Below are 19,098 nucleotides of genomic sequence, written 5' to 3'. Positions count from 1 at the left end.
AGGGGTAACTTGTGGCTCTTCTAATGTAGGTGCTGCATCCCCATAGGTGATTTATTTTTCTTGGGAGCCACCACCCCTCCAGCTTACTCAAAGTCAACTTTGCTACACAGATATTGAGGGCCTATCATGTTTTCCTGTAGAGGGATTCGTTGGTTGTTATCAGATGGCTTTTAGATCCTCTATTTTCTCTTGCTAGACCACATCCCCTTCTGTAGGACTGTTGATGAATGATGCGCACTTTGCTTTCACTCGAGGTATCTCATATTTATAGGGAGGCAAATAACGCAGCTGACTGGATGGCGGCTTATATGGCCAATCACACTAAATTTCTATGGGACTCTACGGTAGATCTTTCAGCTCAATTTTTGGACCTTTTGTTTTATGATTCCTGCGTATCTATTTATACTAGATTGGCTTAATTTAGCCACTTTACCCAAAAAAAAAGACAATAGTGGACATTCTTTTATTTAGTTTTAGTGATCGAACATCTATGGATGCTGACTGCATAATTAAGGATGTATAGTCATTCTTGATGTGGAAGCCAGTCATTTGGCAGATTCTCTTGTTAATAAGGGTGTTTGAAGACCAACTCGTTTTGCACGCAGTATGCAATTGACCTAGATTCTTGTGCTAGTTGATCAATTACTCAATTCTGTCTTTAAAATATTTTATTACTCATCAAGAGAAAATGGACTGCAATGAAATTCTCTAGGACTTGCTCAAAATTTGTTAAAACTCACCTTGGATTTGTTCATAACTTGTTAACAAACTTAATTGTTATTCTCAAACCTGTTTTTTTGAAAAGTGGGACCATGGTACTGCTACCTTGCTGTCCTATTTTTTTTAATTGCTGAAGATGGAATGTGTAGCATCAAATTGAGAATATTGAAGTTTATGCATGAATATGGAAGTTAAATTAATGATTTATAGAAATACCATGTCTCTTTTTGATTCTGGAATTGAAGGATTTAACTCTCTTTAAACTCAAAGATACATGTTCAGTTCGTGCATATGCATTATATGCAGTGCATTTTCCTATATATGCAATTCCACTTTGATGAAATATTACTGATACATACTTCTACATCATTGTACCATTCTAGTTGATAATTGACATCAGAAAGACTTCATCAACAGAAGCAAATCATACAAAGCATAAATTTGATGAAAACATATGGGGACCTCATCGATACTTAATGTGCCATCATGTAGTGCTGTGTAGTTACATTATGAAATGAAGAGACATTGATTGATGCTAGCTGAACAAATATTGATGCATGGTCTTCAATGTGACTTAAATTTAAGTCATGCAGGTGAGACTAGTGCTGGAAAACGAGCAAGTGGTTCACGAGTTAGCTCTAGTTTTGCTTGATTGGTTACGAAGCAAGCCAATTTAGACTAGGCTTAGCTCTGTTGAACTTGGCCTGAATTAGCTGAAGATATTAATAAAAAAGGAATATAAATTATATTATTTTAATTATTATAATCCATATAAATAAATATTATTTTTGTAATTGCTCCTCAAATGATCTTAAACTCTCCTTAGTTTTCTTAGACATGCTGTTCATGAACAGCACGCAAGCCTGGCTTGAATTTAAATGAACTAGCTTGAGCTTGTCTCGATTATAAAACATGCTGAGCTAGAGTTAGGCCTGGCTTGGCTCATGTTCAGCTTGTTTCTACTCCTAGGTGAGACCACAATGAACATCAGAACTTGCTCAACTCATCATGTGCACAACCATATTTTTCTTTTTTAGTTTTCCAGTTGCCTAATTTTGTCTCTTGCGTATGCTGCTTAAAACAGAAAAAAAACAGTCACATTACTGTGATCCCCTGCACTTAAACATATATTATTACTTATCAAAATTGCAGATGCAGGGTGGCCTGTGGAGTGTTGTGCTTGTTGGTTAATTACTTAAATGATTTGTTCATTCCTTGGAATTCCCTATTATTTCACATATACATTATAATTATATTCTACATATATTAATTCTGTCTGACCTTTTTGCTACTATTTTTACTTCTTGCCTAATCCTTTTCTGCAACGTATGCTATTATTATATTAACAAAAGCTAATTTATGAGTGCACATGAGATATCCTTTAGGTATCTCATGAGTTCAGTCACGACACCTGTTGGGCAAATTTTTGATGTCATATCTGTTAATTTAAGCCTACATCAATTTGCATCAAAACATAACTTCTATGTTAAAATGGATAATGGAATCCATTTTTTTCTTGGCATTGGCAGCTCCAGAGTCTTCATGTTTATGCCATGTCTTTCTCTGTATTCATTAGATGATTATTTGTGGCTCTGTTGCAGGTGGAGGTTGCTCTTTCTGGTGTTGAAGTAAAAGAAGAGGACATTGAGTCTGATACTAAAGCTACATCCATGAAGGGTAAGCCAGCATAAAAAATGGATGAAAGTTCAGGCCCTGTTGATGACAAGAAATCAAAAGACATGAAAGAAGATGAGAAGAGTATACAGGCCAGTAGAGAAGCTTGAATTTTTGTAGCTATTGCAATTCATATTCTTGTAATTGTTTTTTCTATTGTTGAATGTTGGCGCTCATTGAGAGTTTGATAATATTTGTAGGATGAGTATCTCAAGGCCTACCATGAGGCTTTGGTAAAAAGGCAGAAAGAACAAGAAGCAGCATTGAAGAAAATGCAACAAGAATCTGAAACAAGCAGAGCATCAACGTCTGACTTTTCAAATGGGGTCTTTGATGTCGATGCTGAGCGTCGAGTTGGTATGAAATCAAAACGGGAGGATGACGAAAATGATGTTGAATGGGAAGAGGCTCCACTTGCAGGTTCATTCTATTTGTTATCAATCTCTTTGGAATTTTTATTGATCTACTAAAAATTTTTGATGATTGCATGAATTTGTAGAGACAGACGTATATTTACATTTATACCTGCTTAAATTAGATATTTCAATTGATGTTTTTAAAACCGGACGGGACAGCGAATTAGCAAGTTGTCTAGTTTCTAGGTCGGCCGATCAAACCAGTCCGACCGGTGACGTCTGCAAGACATTATTATGATATCATAATTATATTTTTGTTTTTCAAAAAAAATGGGGACGGAAATGAAAAAATGCCCGCCTTGCTGCAGCACTCCGCCACTGCTCTTGACCTCCCCCCTATCGTCCTTTGTAGCATTTTCACTGCTTGCTCCGCTGCATGCTCCACCACTGAAACCCCCTCCCCTCCTCTCCCTCCCCTTCAAAATCCCCTTCTCTCTCATTTTACTCCTTTGTTGTTTTAACTCAACATTTCTATATTCACAGAAGCAGAAGATACTGAAGCAACAAAATAAATATTAGATAGATTGTTGGAACATAAAAGGAAGAATAGAAGGGAAATGGGAAGGGAGGGAGATTATAAGAGGCACTGGAGGTGAAGATACTGAAATTTTTCGGTGTTCGATATCGGTGGACGTGGGAAGGAAGAACGACGACGACGAAGTCAGATTTGAGACGTCAGAGGTGGTGATTAGGTTTCTTGCTCTAATCTTAACCTCCGATTTTATCGAAGAGGACAACAAGAAGATCGCAATTCCGCCCTGATTTCAGATCTCAATGGATCGGTTTTTGCGTTGGTTTCCGTACTGAAGGAGGGGAAGCAGCCTCAAATCATGGATTGATGCAGCCAGGGTTCTTGAAATGGTACTTGAGTTGTTGGAAGTGGCAGAGGTGAAGGTGATGATCGCCGAGAAGGAGATCATCGTAGAGCTGATCTGCTTGATCCGGTTGTTGGATGATAAAGGGATTAGTAATTACCTCTAGGGATCTAGATTGGATGGTGCTGGCAAGGAGAGAGGACCAGAGGAGTCCCCAACTCTTCTTGAGAGGGAGCGCGTGGCCTATGTGGTACTGCTAAGGAGAAGCCACCATGGGAGGAGGTAGTGGTCCAATTGCTGACAGTAAGTGTGGCTGCTCCGCTGCCTCTTCTTTTCTTTTAGATTGGAGGAGGAGACGACGGCGACAAGGAAGTCAGGGTAAGGACCACCATGGTAAAAGATTCTTTACCATCAAATCGGTCTGACTGTCCGGTTCTCCCAGTTTTAACCGAATTTTGACCAGTTTTAACATATACTTCGAATCAGACTGGATAGACGAACGATTCTGGTTCAACCGGTTGCTCCGGTTTGGTTTTAAAAATATTGATTTCAACTTGCTCAACTGAATTGGGTCGCGCACAATGAGTCATACACTAGATCAACCAAAGGTGTTTGGCTTAAATAGGAATCATTAATGACCTTTAGAGGATCATATCACATGCTAATTGTCTAAGATTGTTATGGAAGGTCTCTTGCTCAGCATTGGCAGGATTGATCGAGTTATAAATTGTAAATGGGTTCAGATGGGATTGGACATGGACTACAACTAGGGATCATAGGATTCTTTTCAATTACTTAAAATATTTTAAAAATATAAAAGAAACATGAAGAATTGAAAATGAGTCATTTGTAAAGTAGATAAATAGAACAGTAAAAGGCCATACTGTAGGACTTCTGTTTCCAAATTCAATAGCCTGTAGATTCATGTTCAGTGACTCAGCATCCATCTTCAAGATTTTCATATGCTATTTCTCCAATGATATTTATTAAATTTTTCTTCAGGTAAAATATTTGAAGGGGTAAAAGAATGAGGTTTTGTCACATGGTTGTGACAATATGATGTTTGTCTACTGCTACTAAAACTGCAGATTTCAATGTTTTCCTGTTATTGTTAGAAGTTATAAATAATAAATGTGCTGACATATTTCTTGAAGACTTATCAGTTATAATAAGTAATTATAGAAGCCATAATCAGTTGGATTGTAGAAGATGGACTTCACATTATTTAATATGTATATGACATGGTCAAGTTGGACCTTATGATCCAAAGGATTATATGAACCATAATATAGGCCTAGAACTTAAAATACTAACATATCTTAATTCAGGAATGTGATGTAAATTGTCTGGGTTCATCATGATCCATATTTTAAGATTTGAATCATTACATTCTAACAATTAGGGTCTTGACTATATTTTCTCTTGATATTGATGTATTGTTCATTCCTATTTTAGTTTTGGATGATGCCACAGAAAATTTTTACTTTTAGACTTGGCGATTTTGATTTCACAAAGAACGTAATGCTTTAATGGGTTTAAGTATGAGCCCTTGTTTAAAAAACAAATATTAGAGAATCAAAACTCAGTGGCATGGTTTAAACTGGCTGACCTTTTGTGGCTATCTCATGAGCGATTGATTCGACCATGGGATAACCGTAGAACTAACCAAAGTTTTTTTTCAAAAAATAATTCCTTGATCTCGAAACCCTTCTACACTTCTCATATCTCATTCATCCTACTGAAATCTCTGATTCTTAAAACCCTTCCTTCTTCCCATGTCTCCTTGGCCCACTACTTCAGATTGGAAGCCATTAAACATGTAGTGGTCTCAAAGCCATTTCAACAGAGTTGGGGAGGGGGTTGCATGCCAGCCCCTGTACTGTATTGAAATGAGGAAATGAAGAAGTTCCCTCCATTCCAGGTATGGGAAGAGAAATCCTACTGGCCTCCTAGAAGCTGAGATATGATGAGGGTATAGAGAAGATGAGAAATGGATATGGAGAAGAGAATGGGAATCGGCCTCCTCCCATCATGGAAGAAATGGATGCTGAGAAGATAGGGCATAACTAAGGCTTATTTATGTTTGTTTATTAGTCTCATCTGTCCATGCAAGTCTGATCAGCTTGACCTAGGTTGTTCCAGCTTGGTCAACAATCTGAACAGGTTTTGTACGAAGCCCAAGCTGCTATGCCTGTTGGGTGACTCAAGCAGGTCAGCTGGGTTTTAAAACACTGGTGCAGGGAGAATATGAATAAGTTCTGCAACGTTTGCATACTATTGGCTGGGTTGTCATGTCTTACCTCATCATTTCACAGTAAGATGTGTAAATGCATAAGGCATGAAAAAATATGTTATAATACATACTATTGTAATTGGTGCACATTGTTGGAACGTTTAATACATTGGTAGCATTTTGTTGCGGAATAAATTTTGAAGGGATATGCAAAATTGGCTGAATTAAGTTTGGAGCGATAGGATTTATTCCGTGGGATAGGAATTGTTTGTGTTTGGTTGGAGGGATAATTGCAAAGGATATGTGCATGTGTTTAATGTGCATTGGATTTTGTGATGATTTGCCTTCCAACTTGTTTGTGTTTTTAGAGAATGGATAAGGGCAACAAAGTAATTGGAGGGGGTAGTTCTCCCCTGTTGTACGGTATAAGTTTATTCCTCCAAAATGGTGGAATAAAATTATACCCTCTCTCGTCTACTTATCCCGTTTAAGGCATAACTCTACTATGAGGTGCCCAAAACAGCGTTTGGCAGGATGAAAGCACAAAGCTTTTTTATTTTTTTGTGCGTGTTGGGGAGGGGGGGTGGCGCGGACACAAGGAACCTTTATTCCGCCCATCCAACAGGGCCTATATTATATATCAAAGACGCAAACTCGTACCCAATGAAACTTTATGATGTTGGCTGAAACGAAACATAGATCTTAGTAAACAAACTATAAACTAAAATACTAGAAGCCATAACTAGAGTAATGGATTCTATGACAATATCAGCTAATGTTGTGCAATTGCTATTGCAACTATAGAAAACAAAATAGAGACAAGCATTATGTATTTTCTTCTCTCCTCCACTCATTGAATGTGAAAGGCTGGATGATATGACCATCCAAGAATAGGTGTATAATGTGCGTCTAATATATTGGTGGTTTTCTGTTGGACATACTCTGCCGCTGTGCGGGCCATACCTTACGGGATCCCTGAGCAGCACAGGGGGGGTCACTGAGTCAGCATGTCCTGCCGCCTGCCAGCGGCGATGGCCTGGTTAGTAGGTGGGTTATACCCCAGGTGGGGTTCTTGAACCCATGGCTTGGTGTCACCCAGTAGCCGACTCGAGGTGCTGGCTGGTGCGGTTTAAGAAAATAAAGTAGTGCCTTCACTATCAGCGGTCGCTTTTGGTGTAATGGTCAGCGCTTGATCTTAACAACTGGTATCAGAGCCAGAGGTCTCGGGTTCGAAACCCAGGCATCGCGCTGGGGGGGGGGATGTTGGACATACTCTGCCGCTGTGCGAGGTCCCTGAGCAGCACAGGGGGGGTCACTGAGTCAGCATGTCCTGCCGCCTGCCAGTGGTGATGGCCTGGTTAGTAGGTGGGTTATACTCCAGGTGGGGTCCCTGAACCTATGGCTTGGTCTCGCCCAATAGCCGACTCGAGGCGTTGGCTGGTGCGGTTTAAGAAAATAAAGTAGCGCCTTCACTATCAGCGGTCGCTTTTGGTGTAATGGTCAGCGCTTGATTCTAACAACATTTTCAAGTCCTGTAGGATTCCTATGACTCATGAAGCTCTTACCATAGCTAAACCTGTTCAAAATGTGTTGCAGCTGATTGGCTGCACTCATGGTATGGCCATTGATATGTAAGTGGCGTTTGCTGATTATGTTGATTGCCCTATACATTTTCACCAGGAGGTGATGGTTGATCATGTAATGGGTAGAATAGAAGCATGTGGCTCTTTAACCTAGACCGTCTCTATATATAATGGGAAAGCTCTATATTCGAGAATATGCATGCTGGACTCCCGAGTCCTTCCTCGAGATGCCATTGGCTCCATGTTTTCCTTGAGTACCAGGCCCAAAAATAGGGAAGAAAATATGTTTTTCTTTCTGGCACGCTTGGATTCTAGTGCTTGTCTATGATTAAGATGAATAATGCTTCTAGATAAGTGGTGACAATTTGCAACATTAATCATCTTATTGATCAACTTCTGGCCTTTGCTTTTAGTTTTTATGCCATTGGTAATATTTGTGAAAATAAATATAATTGGTAATTGCTGTGTCTTTACCTGTTGTAATGAGTTATTTGATCTATCAATACGGAATTTCAACATCCGCAGAAATATGAGAACAGGGAGCAAACTATTTCTGCACAACATAATATATTCCAGAAATTTTGTTATCTTCATTAGCCAATTTATGCATGCTTGTTGCCTCATCTTGATGGTGTTTGTGTTTTTTTTAACTCTTCTTGGGAGCTCTAGGACACCTTATCCTGTACAAGCGAAAATAGCTTTTTATGAATTGAAGGGTTTCTAAAATCTCGTTGGGAAGGTTCTCTTAAAGGTGGGTAGTCAACTAGAGGTCATTGTACTTTTTTTGATTGAAACAGAGCTTGTTTCTTCCATTTACGAAGAAATAAATAAAAGTGCAAATACAAGCAAGAGATAGAGGATACAAGAGGGTGAAGAGAGAGAGAGAGAGAGAGGAGAATAGGGTTGCAAATGGGTCGGGCAACCTGCAAACTTATCTAGTCCTCACCCGATTAGACCTAGCCTAATTTGTTTTTTAAGACTCCCGGCCAGTTCAGGCGTAATTAGACTTGTTTTGGAAATCCGATTGGGTCTGTGTTCTGTAATGTTGACGTGTCTTTAACCTGTTTTGACTGATATTTGGTTTGGGTTAGGAAAAATGTACCCTATCTGTTTCGGACCCAAACTAGCCGATCTAAGAACCCAAATCATGTAAAACAATCTCCCTTTTTCTTTCTAAATGCCTTTCTTGAAATTTGTCCAATGAATCTCACCTAACTAGCCATTCTCCATTCTCCCTAGCAACCCGCCTCCTCTTACCTCCTCTATCTTTTATTTAAGCATTCATTGTTTGTCTCACTGGATTCTTATTTTACAATGTTCTCAAGTATATAAATTATTTATTTCATAAAAATTTTAAATTATTTATTCCATAAAAATTTTAGTTTATAAACTTGTATGCTAAGAATGTTCGTTTTCTAGACAAATTATTTATTCCTTCTATTGTATTTGATAATTTTTATTGATAATTTTTTTGAATACCAATTTTTTATATTTATGGTTTAAAAATAGACTGCTAAAAATTTCGACCTAAACTCTAGACCTAACTCAACTTGGTCCTAACCCTGGCTGGATCATTCGAGTCCCAAGCTAGAACTCATACTTTACTCAGAGTTTTAGCTTTGTTGTGAAACTCACACTCGAGTTAGAGCTCAAGCAATAGCAATGTTTTTATTTTTGTCAGAAGAGCCGGTCAGAAAAAACAGATAAAACAAGGAAGGGAAAAAGCTCTCCATACAGTATCCGGTGGTTAATTGGAGGGAGGAAGCCCTCGTCCTTTAGCTAGCTCAGTAGGGGGTTTAGATTCTCCACTTTTTATTACCAATGTCTAGGTCATGATTGATCCTGACCCATCCTGAGTGGCCTATCGGGTCAACAGTTTTTTTTTGTTTGGCCCAACCTGACCTGATCAGCCAATGAGCTGAGTTTGGGTTCACATTCAAGACTCAAAATGTAACCGGGTTGTGTTAAGGTCAAGCATGCTGCGATCCAGCCTGACCTGTTTGTGCCTTATTTTCTATTTTATTTCCTCAGTTGCTCATATCCTCTCTTTTTGGCTGCTTCATCTAGTTCTACTTGCCCTAGCAGCTTCACTAAAGGGCATCGTCACTGTAATGTGAAATCAGCTGAATAAGACTAGGTACCAAAGTATCCAAAAGTCATGCCAGGAGTGACATTTGGCTCAACTCCAATAATTCTATACTTCCTCGATCTTCTTTCTTGGAATTAGGTACTTTTTATATGTGATTGTGTAGGAGCATTGATTTCTTTATCTTGGAAACATCTAAAAAAATTGCCAATACAGATATGATGTTAATTCCATTGTTTTTTCCCCTTTTTCTTCTGAGTAAGTCTATAAATGTATCGTCTTGGTGTTTTAAGATGCTGATATACACATTTTTTTATTTTTTTTAATATTATAATTTATGCTAATGGATTCTTGTAGCTTATTGGAATCTTGTAAAACATGTCTAGTAAATGATGTTAACCATGTTCAATGATAACAGGCAATACAGGTGGGACATATAAACTGGCTGATCTAAATGTTGAAGCTAATGCATCCAGTGATGATGAGGATGACATTGACTAGGAGGAAGGTTGAACTGAGACAAATCAAATATTTGTATGTGCCTTTTATGAACCAGGAGAGCTCCCTTGGCTGCATTTTATCCACAGATATCTCATCAAATACACAACTTTGTCACAGGAGGGATGAAGCTTACTAAGTGCTGCTGAAGTATAACCAATGATGCTAGACAAATGCAAAGTTTTGAAAAGAAGATTTTGCATCTATGGGCAATGCAAGGTGCATGTGGAATATGGATAAAATTTATTAGAACATGGTGGTCCTCAAAAACCCAAGGCATGGGATAATCTTAGTTTTTGCAAAAGGAGCATCCTGGCCTGTAGTGAGTGCTGGTGTATCTCAGAAGTTTTCATCTGGTACTGGGTTTTAATAAGTTATATTTTCTGCAGTGTTCTCAGTAGGACTTCAAAAGCTGATAAATTGCAGAAAGGAAAAGGAAAAACATCAAACTACAAAGTTTCTTTTACTCTCATTATGTTTTTAGTTGTATAAGCGTAAATGTGGTGCATCTGCATGATGAGAAGTTGTATAAGCGGAAGTGTGTGTTTTACTCTTATTTTTTAGATACTGCAATATTTAATCATCTACATTCGACATCAAAAATACTTGCACCATTTGCAGGTTGGAAAGCTGACAGCATAAATTGAAGCTAGATTTGTACATTGACCATAGTTGATCGAGGCAGTAGAATCGGTGACAGTTGTAGGATATAGAACATATTTATTATTTATGCTTTACAGTCAATTTCAACAAATGCTAGTTGTATCAGATGCTCAGAGTATAAAAGAAAGAGTTTGCTCTGGCATCTGTGAGCTTGATCCTGAATCTTGTTTTGCCTTTGCTTCTAGTGCTCCTCAAGTTCCTTCGATCATCACTTCGAAAGCAGGCTTGACTTTGCACCACAAATTTCCTTTTCTTCTTAGCAAATCAACTGTTACCAAACGCACGTAGGAAACTGACTTAAACTCGGAGGAGCCAGAAATCCAGCATGAGGTCAACCTAAACTCAGATTTGACCTGAACCAGAACTCTGAGTGGAGGTTGATTTATATAGTTTGGATATATAAAATATAGGCCAAGAGGTACATTAGAAAAATGATTTCATGCATATAAAAGAAAAAGAGGGCAAAGATGGACTAAAAGTGAAGTAGTAAAGTCATTACATTTTTAGAGAGAGTAACCTAAATAGAAAACAATGGAGGAAAAGGATTCACGCTGTTGACTCCAACTAGTTCTAGATTAAGGTTTAATTAAGTTGATTGATGTATGAATATAGTTTTTAAAATATGATAATTATATTGTTATATTATACTCTATATTATTTATTTTTGCATTATTTTGGAGCACTATAATAATATCAATATTATAATAGAAGATTAACATTTTGTTATAATGTTAATATTTTGTATTACTATATCAATAGCACAAGTTTCACCGAATAATACTTTATATTCTATTATTATACTTGTAGAAATTATAAATTGTACTAAATCATATATTATATATCACATTGTATTATTTTATCATATTTTTGATAAGTGTTATCGTTAGTTTATAATAATATGGCATCAACAATAATATTAGTAACACTAGTGCTATAATATTACAAATATAAACACTAATATAACATTTATGTCTTATAATAATATTGGTTATAAATAATATATTAGACTATATACTATAAGGTTTATTTCATTCTCTTCCAATTACTTAGCTTATCAAAAAACAAGAACTAAAACTAGTCATTATCCAGGAATAGATTTCCTTGAAATGAACAAACCATGCTTGATTTCTATTCCCAGCAACCAAATGTGGCTAAGGTATGATATGGTTTACATGCCTCTCTTGTCCAAGACTATATGCTAACCTCCCCTTCTTTCTTTTTATTGTCATTTATTTTTTTATTTTTTTATTTTTTTTAGAGAAGTAGGATTAGTGAAGCTTGGTCAAATATAGGTGTAAGGATGTATAAAATCCATATTTCCTCTATCAACACAAGAAAATTAACTAACTAGACTAGTTGCCACCCTCATATCTTAAGGCATTCTTTTAATTTTTTACTTCAATATTTAAATCCTATAGATCTTGAAGACCACTTTATTTCCACCAATTACCAACGTTCTTCTCTTTTTGACTATGCAGAACTTAAAGAAATAGAGTTGGGATATATTTACTTTTTATTATTTCATCATGAAAAGAAAGTTAAAACTGAAGTGATGGACATTGAAGGGGTAGCAAATACAGTTTCCCATATCGAGTTAAAATAGGTAAGTAGGACATATATAAGCTTTCTAACCATTTTATTATTTGTCATGTTGATAATCTTGAGGTGCTTATATTTGTCTTATTGTAGAGGCACGGTATTTTGGGTGAGATGTTAGATGTTTTAATGCCAAGGGATTACTTTGCTGGTGTGAAATAATAATGGAAACAACCAATTCTAACTAAACATTGTTTCATTTATGAGCAAATGGTGGCGAACAACTATTGATTGAAGAGATGGATGAAATACAGATAGACTAGACGACATGCAAGCAACAAAACAACAAAAGTAATAATCATTAAAAGAGTTCTTAAGGTCAGATTCTTACATATTTGCATTAGAGGCACTCCCACCATCATTTAGAGGAAGAGAGAGAGAGCGTTATAATCGTAGCACCATCCATAACCGCTTAGCTACACTTATGGTTGCTCTTTCCCATGGCAAACTACTACTTGGCAAATTTTATTGCTAATATTGTATAAACCCAGTCACATATTCTATCGGTGAATCAAAGATAAAAAATCTTGATATCCTATAAAGTTTGAAAAACACTTTTTCCACCAATCACCAAGGTTCTCCCCTTTTTGATTAGGTGAAACTTAAAGAAATTGTATATTTACTTTTCAGTATTTTATCATGAGGACAAAGTAAAAACAGAAGTGATGGACATCGAAAGAGTAGGAAAAATAGTTTCCCATATGGAGCTAAAATAGATAACTAAGTGGGGCATATCTTAGTCTATTTAACAATTTTTATTATCGTGTCATGTAGATAATCTTGAGGTGGATAGGGTATTTTGTGTAAGACATTAAGTGTTATACTGCCATGATATCACTTATCTAGTGTGACATAAAAACAAAAACAACTAATTCTAACTAAATATTATTTTATTTATTTGTACCGAAAAAAAAAATTTCATTTATGAGCAAAATCGTGGCAAATATAGATAGCATTCTAATTGAACGATATACAAGCAGTAAAACAAGAAAAGAAACAATCATTCAAAAAGTTCTCAAGTTTAGATCCTTACATATGTGATTTGGAGGTGCTCCCACCATCATTCAGAGATAGATAGAGAAACAATCATTCAAAAAGTTCTCAAGTTCCAAGAAAAGAAACAATCATTCAAAATGTTCTCAAGTTCATATCCTTATATATGTAATTTGGATGTGCTCCCACCATTATTCAGAGATAGAGAGAGAGCACTACATTCTAGAACCATTCATAACCTTTAGTTATGCTTGTGATTGCTAGCTCTTCCCCATGATAAGCTTCAGCTTGGCAAATTTTATTGCTAATTTTGTATAAAGCCAGTTACATTTTCTGCCGACGAATCAAAGATAAAAAATCCTCATATCCTATAAAGCTTGAAAAATACTTTATTTCCCCAATCACCAAGATTCTTTTCTTTTTGATTAGGTGGAACTTAAAGATTAGAGTTAGAAAATATATTTACTTTTTAGAATTTCATCGTCGGTAAAGTTAAACAGAAGTGATGTGAAATGAACATCTAATAGGGGGTGAATTAGGTGTCTATAAAAACAATGGCAAATTAAAACAAATACTAAACAATCACAATAATAGTAAATCTCAGCAATCAAGCCAACTAAATAAGATATATAAACACAAGTAAAAAGAAATAGGGATAGAGAGATGAAGCCAATATTATGAGGTGGTTTGGCCAAATCCTTGCCTACGTTCACTTTCTCCTAAGGACAGCCTCGTCTTAAGGTTTCACTAGTTGTAAAACTCCTTACAACATCCAAGTTGGAGACCACCAACTTATAACAGCACCACAACTTGAAAACCACCAAGTTGCCCTCTCCAATCTAGTACTCTACTAGATTGAATACAAAGCCCATAAGCTTGATACCTCATAAGCTTATTCTCACAATTACAAACTTTGATTCTCACAAATCTAATACAAATAAGCTCACTACACAATTCTCTCACAATAATAAAATAAGAGCACAATAGAAGCAATATAAGAGCACTATGAGAAAAGATGAGAACTTGATTGAGAGAGGGATGCTTTGGCCAAGTTGTGTGCCTTAAGACTTCACCAAAGGTCTCTATTTATAGGCTTGAGAGGGCAAGAGATGTTAGAGGGCATTTAAGGCTTGATTCCTATCAATCTTCAACCATAAGGCATGATTGGCTTGATTTCTTCAAGCAACATATGCTCAAATTGATCTTGCTTTCCATGAGTTGACATGATTTGAATTTTGCATATATTTGAGTGTGGTTGACATACTTCAACATATGGCTTGGACGTCCCCTTCTTGTGGCAAGATGATTTTTCAACATGACTAGGTTGACACATGGCATCATCTAGACCATTCAAGCTTGATTTGGTTGATTTGCTTGTGTTATTCATGCTCTTGATGGAATGGACGAAATTTCTTTATCTTTAATCAGCAAATACACTTTTTCAATGTTCTCTTACACTCCATTTAGAGAAATTTGATAAATAAAATCAAAATTATTTAGATTTTGCATACATGGCATCATCTAGACCATTCAAGCTTGATTTGCTTGTGTTATTCATGCTCTTGATAGAATGGACGAAATTTCTCTCTCTTCAATCAGCAAATACACTTTTCCAAAGTTCTCTTACACTCTATTTAGAGAGATTTGACAAATAAAATCAAAATCACTTAGATTTTGCACACATGGCAAAATCAGGTGTAACTAGTGGACTATTTAGGATATTAATCCCAAATTATCTTTAGGTGGGGCTGTAAATGGGAGAACACACACACACACTTGACAAATAAATGTTAGTTAAAATAATTTATAATAATATGATGACATAAAAATAAGATATGACAGCATAATTTTAAAGTTTACAAAAATCAGATTTAAAACTGGCAATGTACAGAGATCTTATTATTTTATATTCGATTTTTATTCAAACTCTATCAATATTGATATCGTTGGCTTATTTCATTAGCTTTCCAATGATATAGAGTTTGTGTGAGACATTAGGTTCGTATCACTTTGCTAGTGTGATACAAAATTATAAACAACCAATTGTAACTAAACATGATTTTATTTATGAGAAAATGGTGGTGAATATGGATAGCATTCTAACTAAACAATACACATGCGAGAAAACAACAAAAGTAACTATCATTCAAAAAGTTCTTAAGTTCAGATCCTTACATATTTGGACTGGAGGCGTTCCCACCATCATTCAAATATTTATATAATTGTAGAACCATCCGGAACTGCTGAGCTGCGCTTGCGGTTGCTCTTCTCTATGACAAACTTTAGCTTGGCAAATTTTGTTGCTAATTCTATATAAACCCAGTCACATATCTGTCGATGAATCGAAGATAAGAAATCCTGATCTCCTTTTTGATCATCACTGCGGCAACGAACCCCCAGAATCCCATGATAAATCCCAATGCTGAGCTGGCATAAATCCATATCATATCAGAGTCATCATCATCTACTTCTTCCTCTTCTTGATGTGGAGGTGCATTAGTAGGGCAATTTGACAGTGGCTGTCCACAAAGATTATGATTACCAGTATAGATGGAGGGGTCATTGAAGGACCAAAATTGGTTCCCTGATGGAATTCTTCCTGACAAGTTGTTATATGACAAATTCAACTGGCTTAAGTAATTCAAAGCAAGCATGGTTTGCGGAATTTGGCCGTAGAGATTGTTCATTGATAAATCAAGTGATTCCAACTGCCTCATGTCACCAATATTTTGTGATATTTTTCCAATAAAATGATTCCCAGACAAGTTCAAGAAATGCAGTCCGTGGAGATTTGTCACTTCATTAGGTATCTCTCCAGAAATCTTATTTTGTGATAGATCAATGCTTGTAACCAGTGAAAGCACGCTAGTGTATGAAAGTTCTAATCCTTTTGCATCTATCAAGAGACTCTCTTCGTAATATGGCACTATGCTAATATTTGAAAGCATTGGTTGGCTTCCTTCCAGTATCTCAACCATGGTAGTAAAATTTCCAAAAGTTGATGGCAAATTTCCTGAAAAATTGTTGCATGCCAAGTCCAAAACTTGAAGAAAAAACAGAGTAGATATTTGCATCGGGATATTACCATCAAAGAAATTTGATCTTAGACGAAGAACTCTTAGAGATGGGAGGCTTTCTCCAATCCATGTGGGTATGTTGCCTGAGAATCTATTTTCACCAAGATCAAGAACAACTAAATGTTTACAAAGTCTCAAGAAGGAAGGAAATTCACCAGACAAGCTATTGTTTTTCATGTGCAAAGATTGGAGTTCCAGAGGATATGCCACAGTGCTAGATGTATCTTCTACTCTTTTGCTTTTTGGTACTCCAAAGATTCCTCGTTGTGACTTGCTCCAGCAATCTGGAAATCCTCCAGATAATTTATTATTGGAGAGGTCAAGAACCACCAATGAAGTCAAGTTACAAATCCAGCAGTCTGAAAATCCTCCAGTTAACTCATTATTGGAGAGGTCAAGAACCTCCAATGAAGTCCAATTACAAAGGTACTGTGGGATGCTTCCATTTATATGGTTGTGGGACAAAGAGAGTACGCTAAGACCCTCTTTTTCATAAAAGCTCAAGGGAAAGGGTCCAGAAAAAGAGTTGTTGGGGAGAATCAAGCTCAAGGGAATGGGACCAGAAAAAGAGTTGTTGGAGAGAATCATGTAACTCCCCTTCAGATTAGGTATTGGGCCAAAAAAGCAGTTGGAGCTCAGATCAAGTAATTCAAAAAAATGGCTCTCTAAAGAACTTGGTAGCTGCCCTTCCATACTATTATGGGATACATTGAGGTCATATATATCCCCATACCACAACCATGATGGAATGTGATCTGAAATTCCAGCTTCAGAGAGGCACAATCTCTTCAATTTTATCTGTGTTCGAAGCCAAGCAGGAAATTTAGGTCCCACATGGCAAGAGCACATATAAATTGAAGAAGCATTGAAAGAAGGAATCCAACCGTCACTTACGATCATTTTCAAGGAGTTGTAAGATAGAGTAAAGTAAGATAAGCTTGTGAGGTTGGAAAAGTGCACTTCAGTCAAGTTTCCAGTGAAGGAGTTGTAAGACAGAAGTAAATATTTGAGTCCAGATAACTGGCCCAAACTTTCTGGAATTGTCCCACTGAAATTATTGTTGGACAAGTCAAGAAGTTCTAAACTCGGCAAAAAGCTTCTCTCATTCAATTTATTGTTGATGCATTTAGAAAATCCTTCTATGAGACTTGTGATTTCTCCTCCAATTGTGTTTTTTGATAAGTCCAACTCCTGCAATTTGCAGAGCATCGATATGTTCTCTGGTAATTGTCCGGTAATATTGTTATCTGATAAATCTAAATGCTGCAGGTGGGCAAGGTTCCCAACGATTTTTGCTATTTCTCCCCAGATTCTGTTGTCAGACAAACCTAAATACTCAAGGTGGCTAAGATTTCTCAGGTTTTCTGGAATTTCGCCGCTAATTTGATTTTCACCCAAGTCCAAATACCTCAGTTGGCTAAGATTTCCAAATATTTCTGCAGTCTGCCCAGTAATTTGGTTATAAGATAAGTCTAAATACTCCAGCTGTTTATTATTCCATAAAGATTGTGAAATGTGTCCAGTAATATTGTTCCAAGAGAAATCCAAATACTTCAGACGGTTGAGATTCCCCAATAGATCTACAACAATTGATAACCTCCCAGGAAATTTGCAATAAAAGAGATCGAGGTGAACAAGGCTGCTAATATTAAGCAGCCAGTGGGGGATGATGGCAGATTGAAAATTATTGAAAGAGAGATCGAGCATGGTGAGGGAAGTGAAGTTTACACGCTGTAGAGTCGAAGGAATACCAGGAAGTCCAGTAGAAGATAATTTCAAGACTAATAGAGAAGGGTGCATATTGATCTCATGAAGCCAATTTGAAGCTTTGGAGAGGTTGGCTAAACTCAAGTCAAGGTACTGCAGAGGGGGGATTCGAGAGAGCCATTGAAGGTCATTAGCACGTAGTTGAGCATTTGGATAATCTTCATAACGCAAATAGTACCAACCCCCAAGATCTAGATAGTGCAGCTTCGAGAGATTTCCAATCTGGCGAGGAATGGCTCCACCGAACCAAGCATTGGAGAGGTTAAGGTACTCCAAGTGCACGAGAGAACCAATGAATTCAGGGATGGCTGCTCCAGAGAAGTTGTTCATGCTCAAATCTAGATGCTTCAAATGTATCAAGCAAGATATGGAAGGATTTACCTTACTCGGTCCAGGCAATTCTCCAGTTAGTTCCCAAGTATACAGATCAAAATAAACATATGGGTAGCTGAGATCAAGCTTTACCACATGGCCGTTGGTGGTGTTGTCGCAGCCGACACCCCTCCATTGGCAACAGTCTTGGCCCGTCCAGGAAGAGAGCCACTCACCAGGGTCATAGATATCTGCTCTGAGGGCAAGGAGAGCTCTCCTTTCGCTCTCTATGCAGCTTCCCCCCACCTTGGAGCCATCTTCAGTGCCTAGGCAGAGGCAGAACGGGATAACTCCTATGCACAGGAGGAACCCAATCAGCATGACTCGCTTAATAGTGAGGGATCTTCTATTGCATCCACCACCGGCCATGAGGGAAAGTCTCGAGACCAGCCTGAAGAAATTGAAATGGAAAGGATAGACCATGCTTGAGAGGTTCAGCATCCATCAGGATTTATAGCGGAGAAATTCCACAGGCCTGGTTGTAATGTAATTTTCTTCCAATGCGAGACTTGTTGACAAACTTTCCACAATCGATGCCGGGGCGGAACGAAGGCGGGATGGAGTGTGTGCCGCGTGCTTTGGAGGTATGGTTGAAAATTCATAGC

General features: G+C 37.2%; 1 protein-coding gene and 1 pseudogene across 2 annotated transcripts; one reads left to right on the top strand and one right to left on the bottom strand.

Moving 5' to 3' along the window:
• The window catches only part of LOC103719988, a 19,826-nt pseudogene extending 9,207 nt beyond the window's left edge, over positions 1-10,619 (top strand).
• Positions 10,378-19,098, bottom strand: LOC103699779 (receptor-like protein EIX1). 2 transcript variants are annotated; one of them, XM_039123627.1, is made up of 2 exons: positions 15,453-19,098; positions 10,378-11,054 (listed from the first exon to the last, which is right to left on the bottom strand). In XM_039123627.1, the coding sequence occupies exon 1, from the start codon at positions 18,932-18,934 to the stop codon at positions 15,587-15,589; it is 3,348 nt and encodes a 1,115-aa protein (XP_038979555.1). In that variant the 5' UTR covers positions 18,935-19,098; the 3' UTR covers positions 10,378-11,054; positions 15,453-15,586. The 2 variants fall into 2 exon arrangements, with proteins under 2 accessions (XP_038979555.1, XP_038979556.1); XM_039123628.1 differs by having other exon boundaries at positions 10,378-10,956.

The sequence above is a fragment of the Phoenix dactylifera genome, chromosome 2 (genome assembly GCF_009389715.1).
Source record: "Phoenix dactylifera cultivar Barhee BC4 chromosome 2, palm_55x_up_171113_PBpolish2nd_filt_p, whole genome shotgun sequence".
NCBI lineage: Eukaryota > Viridiplantae > Streptophyta > Magnoliopsida > Arecales > Arecaceae > Phoenix > Phoenix dactylifera.
Note: the sequence above shows the minus strand (reverse complement) of the source record. Positions and strands in the feature narration are given on the sequence as shown.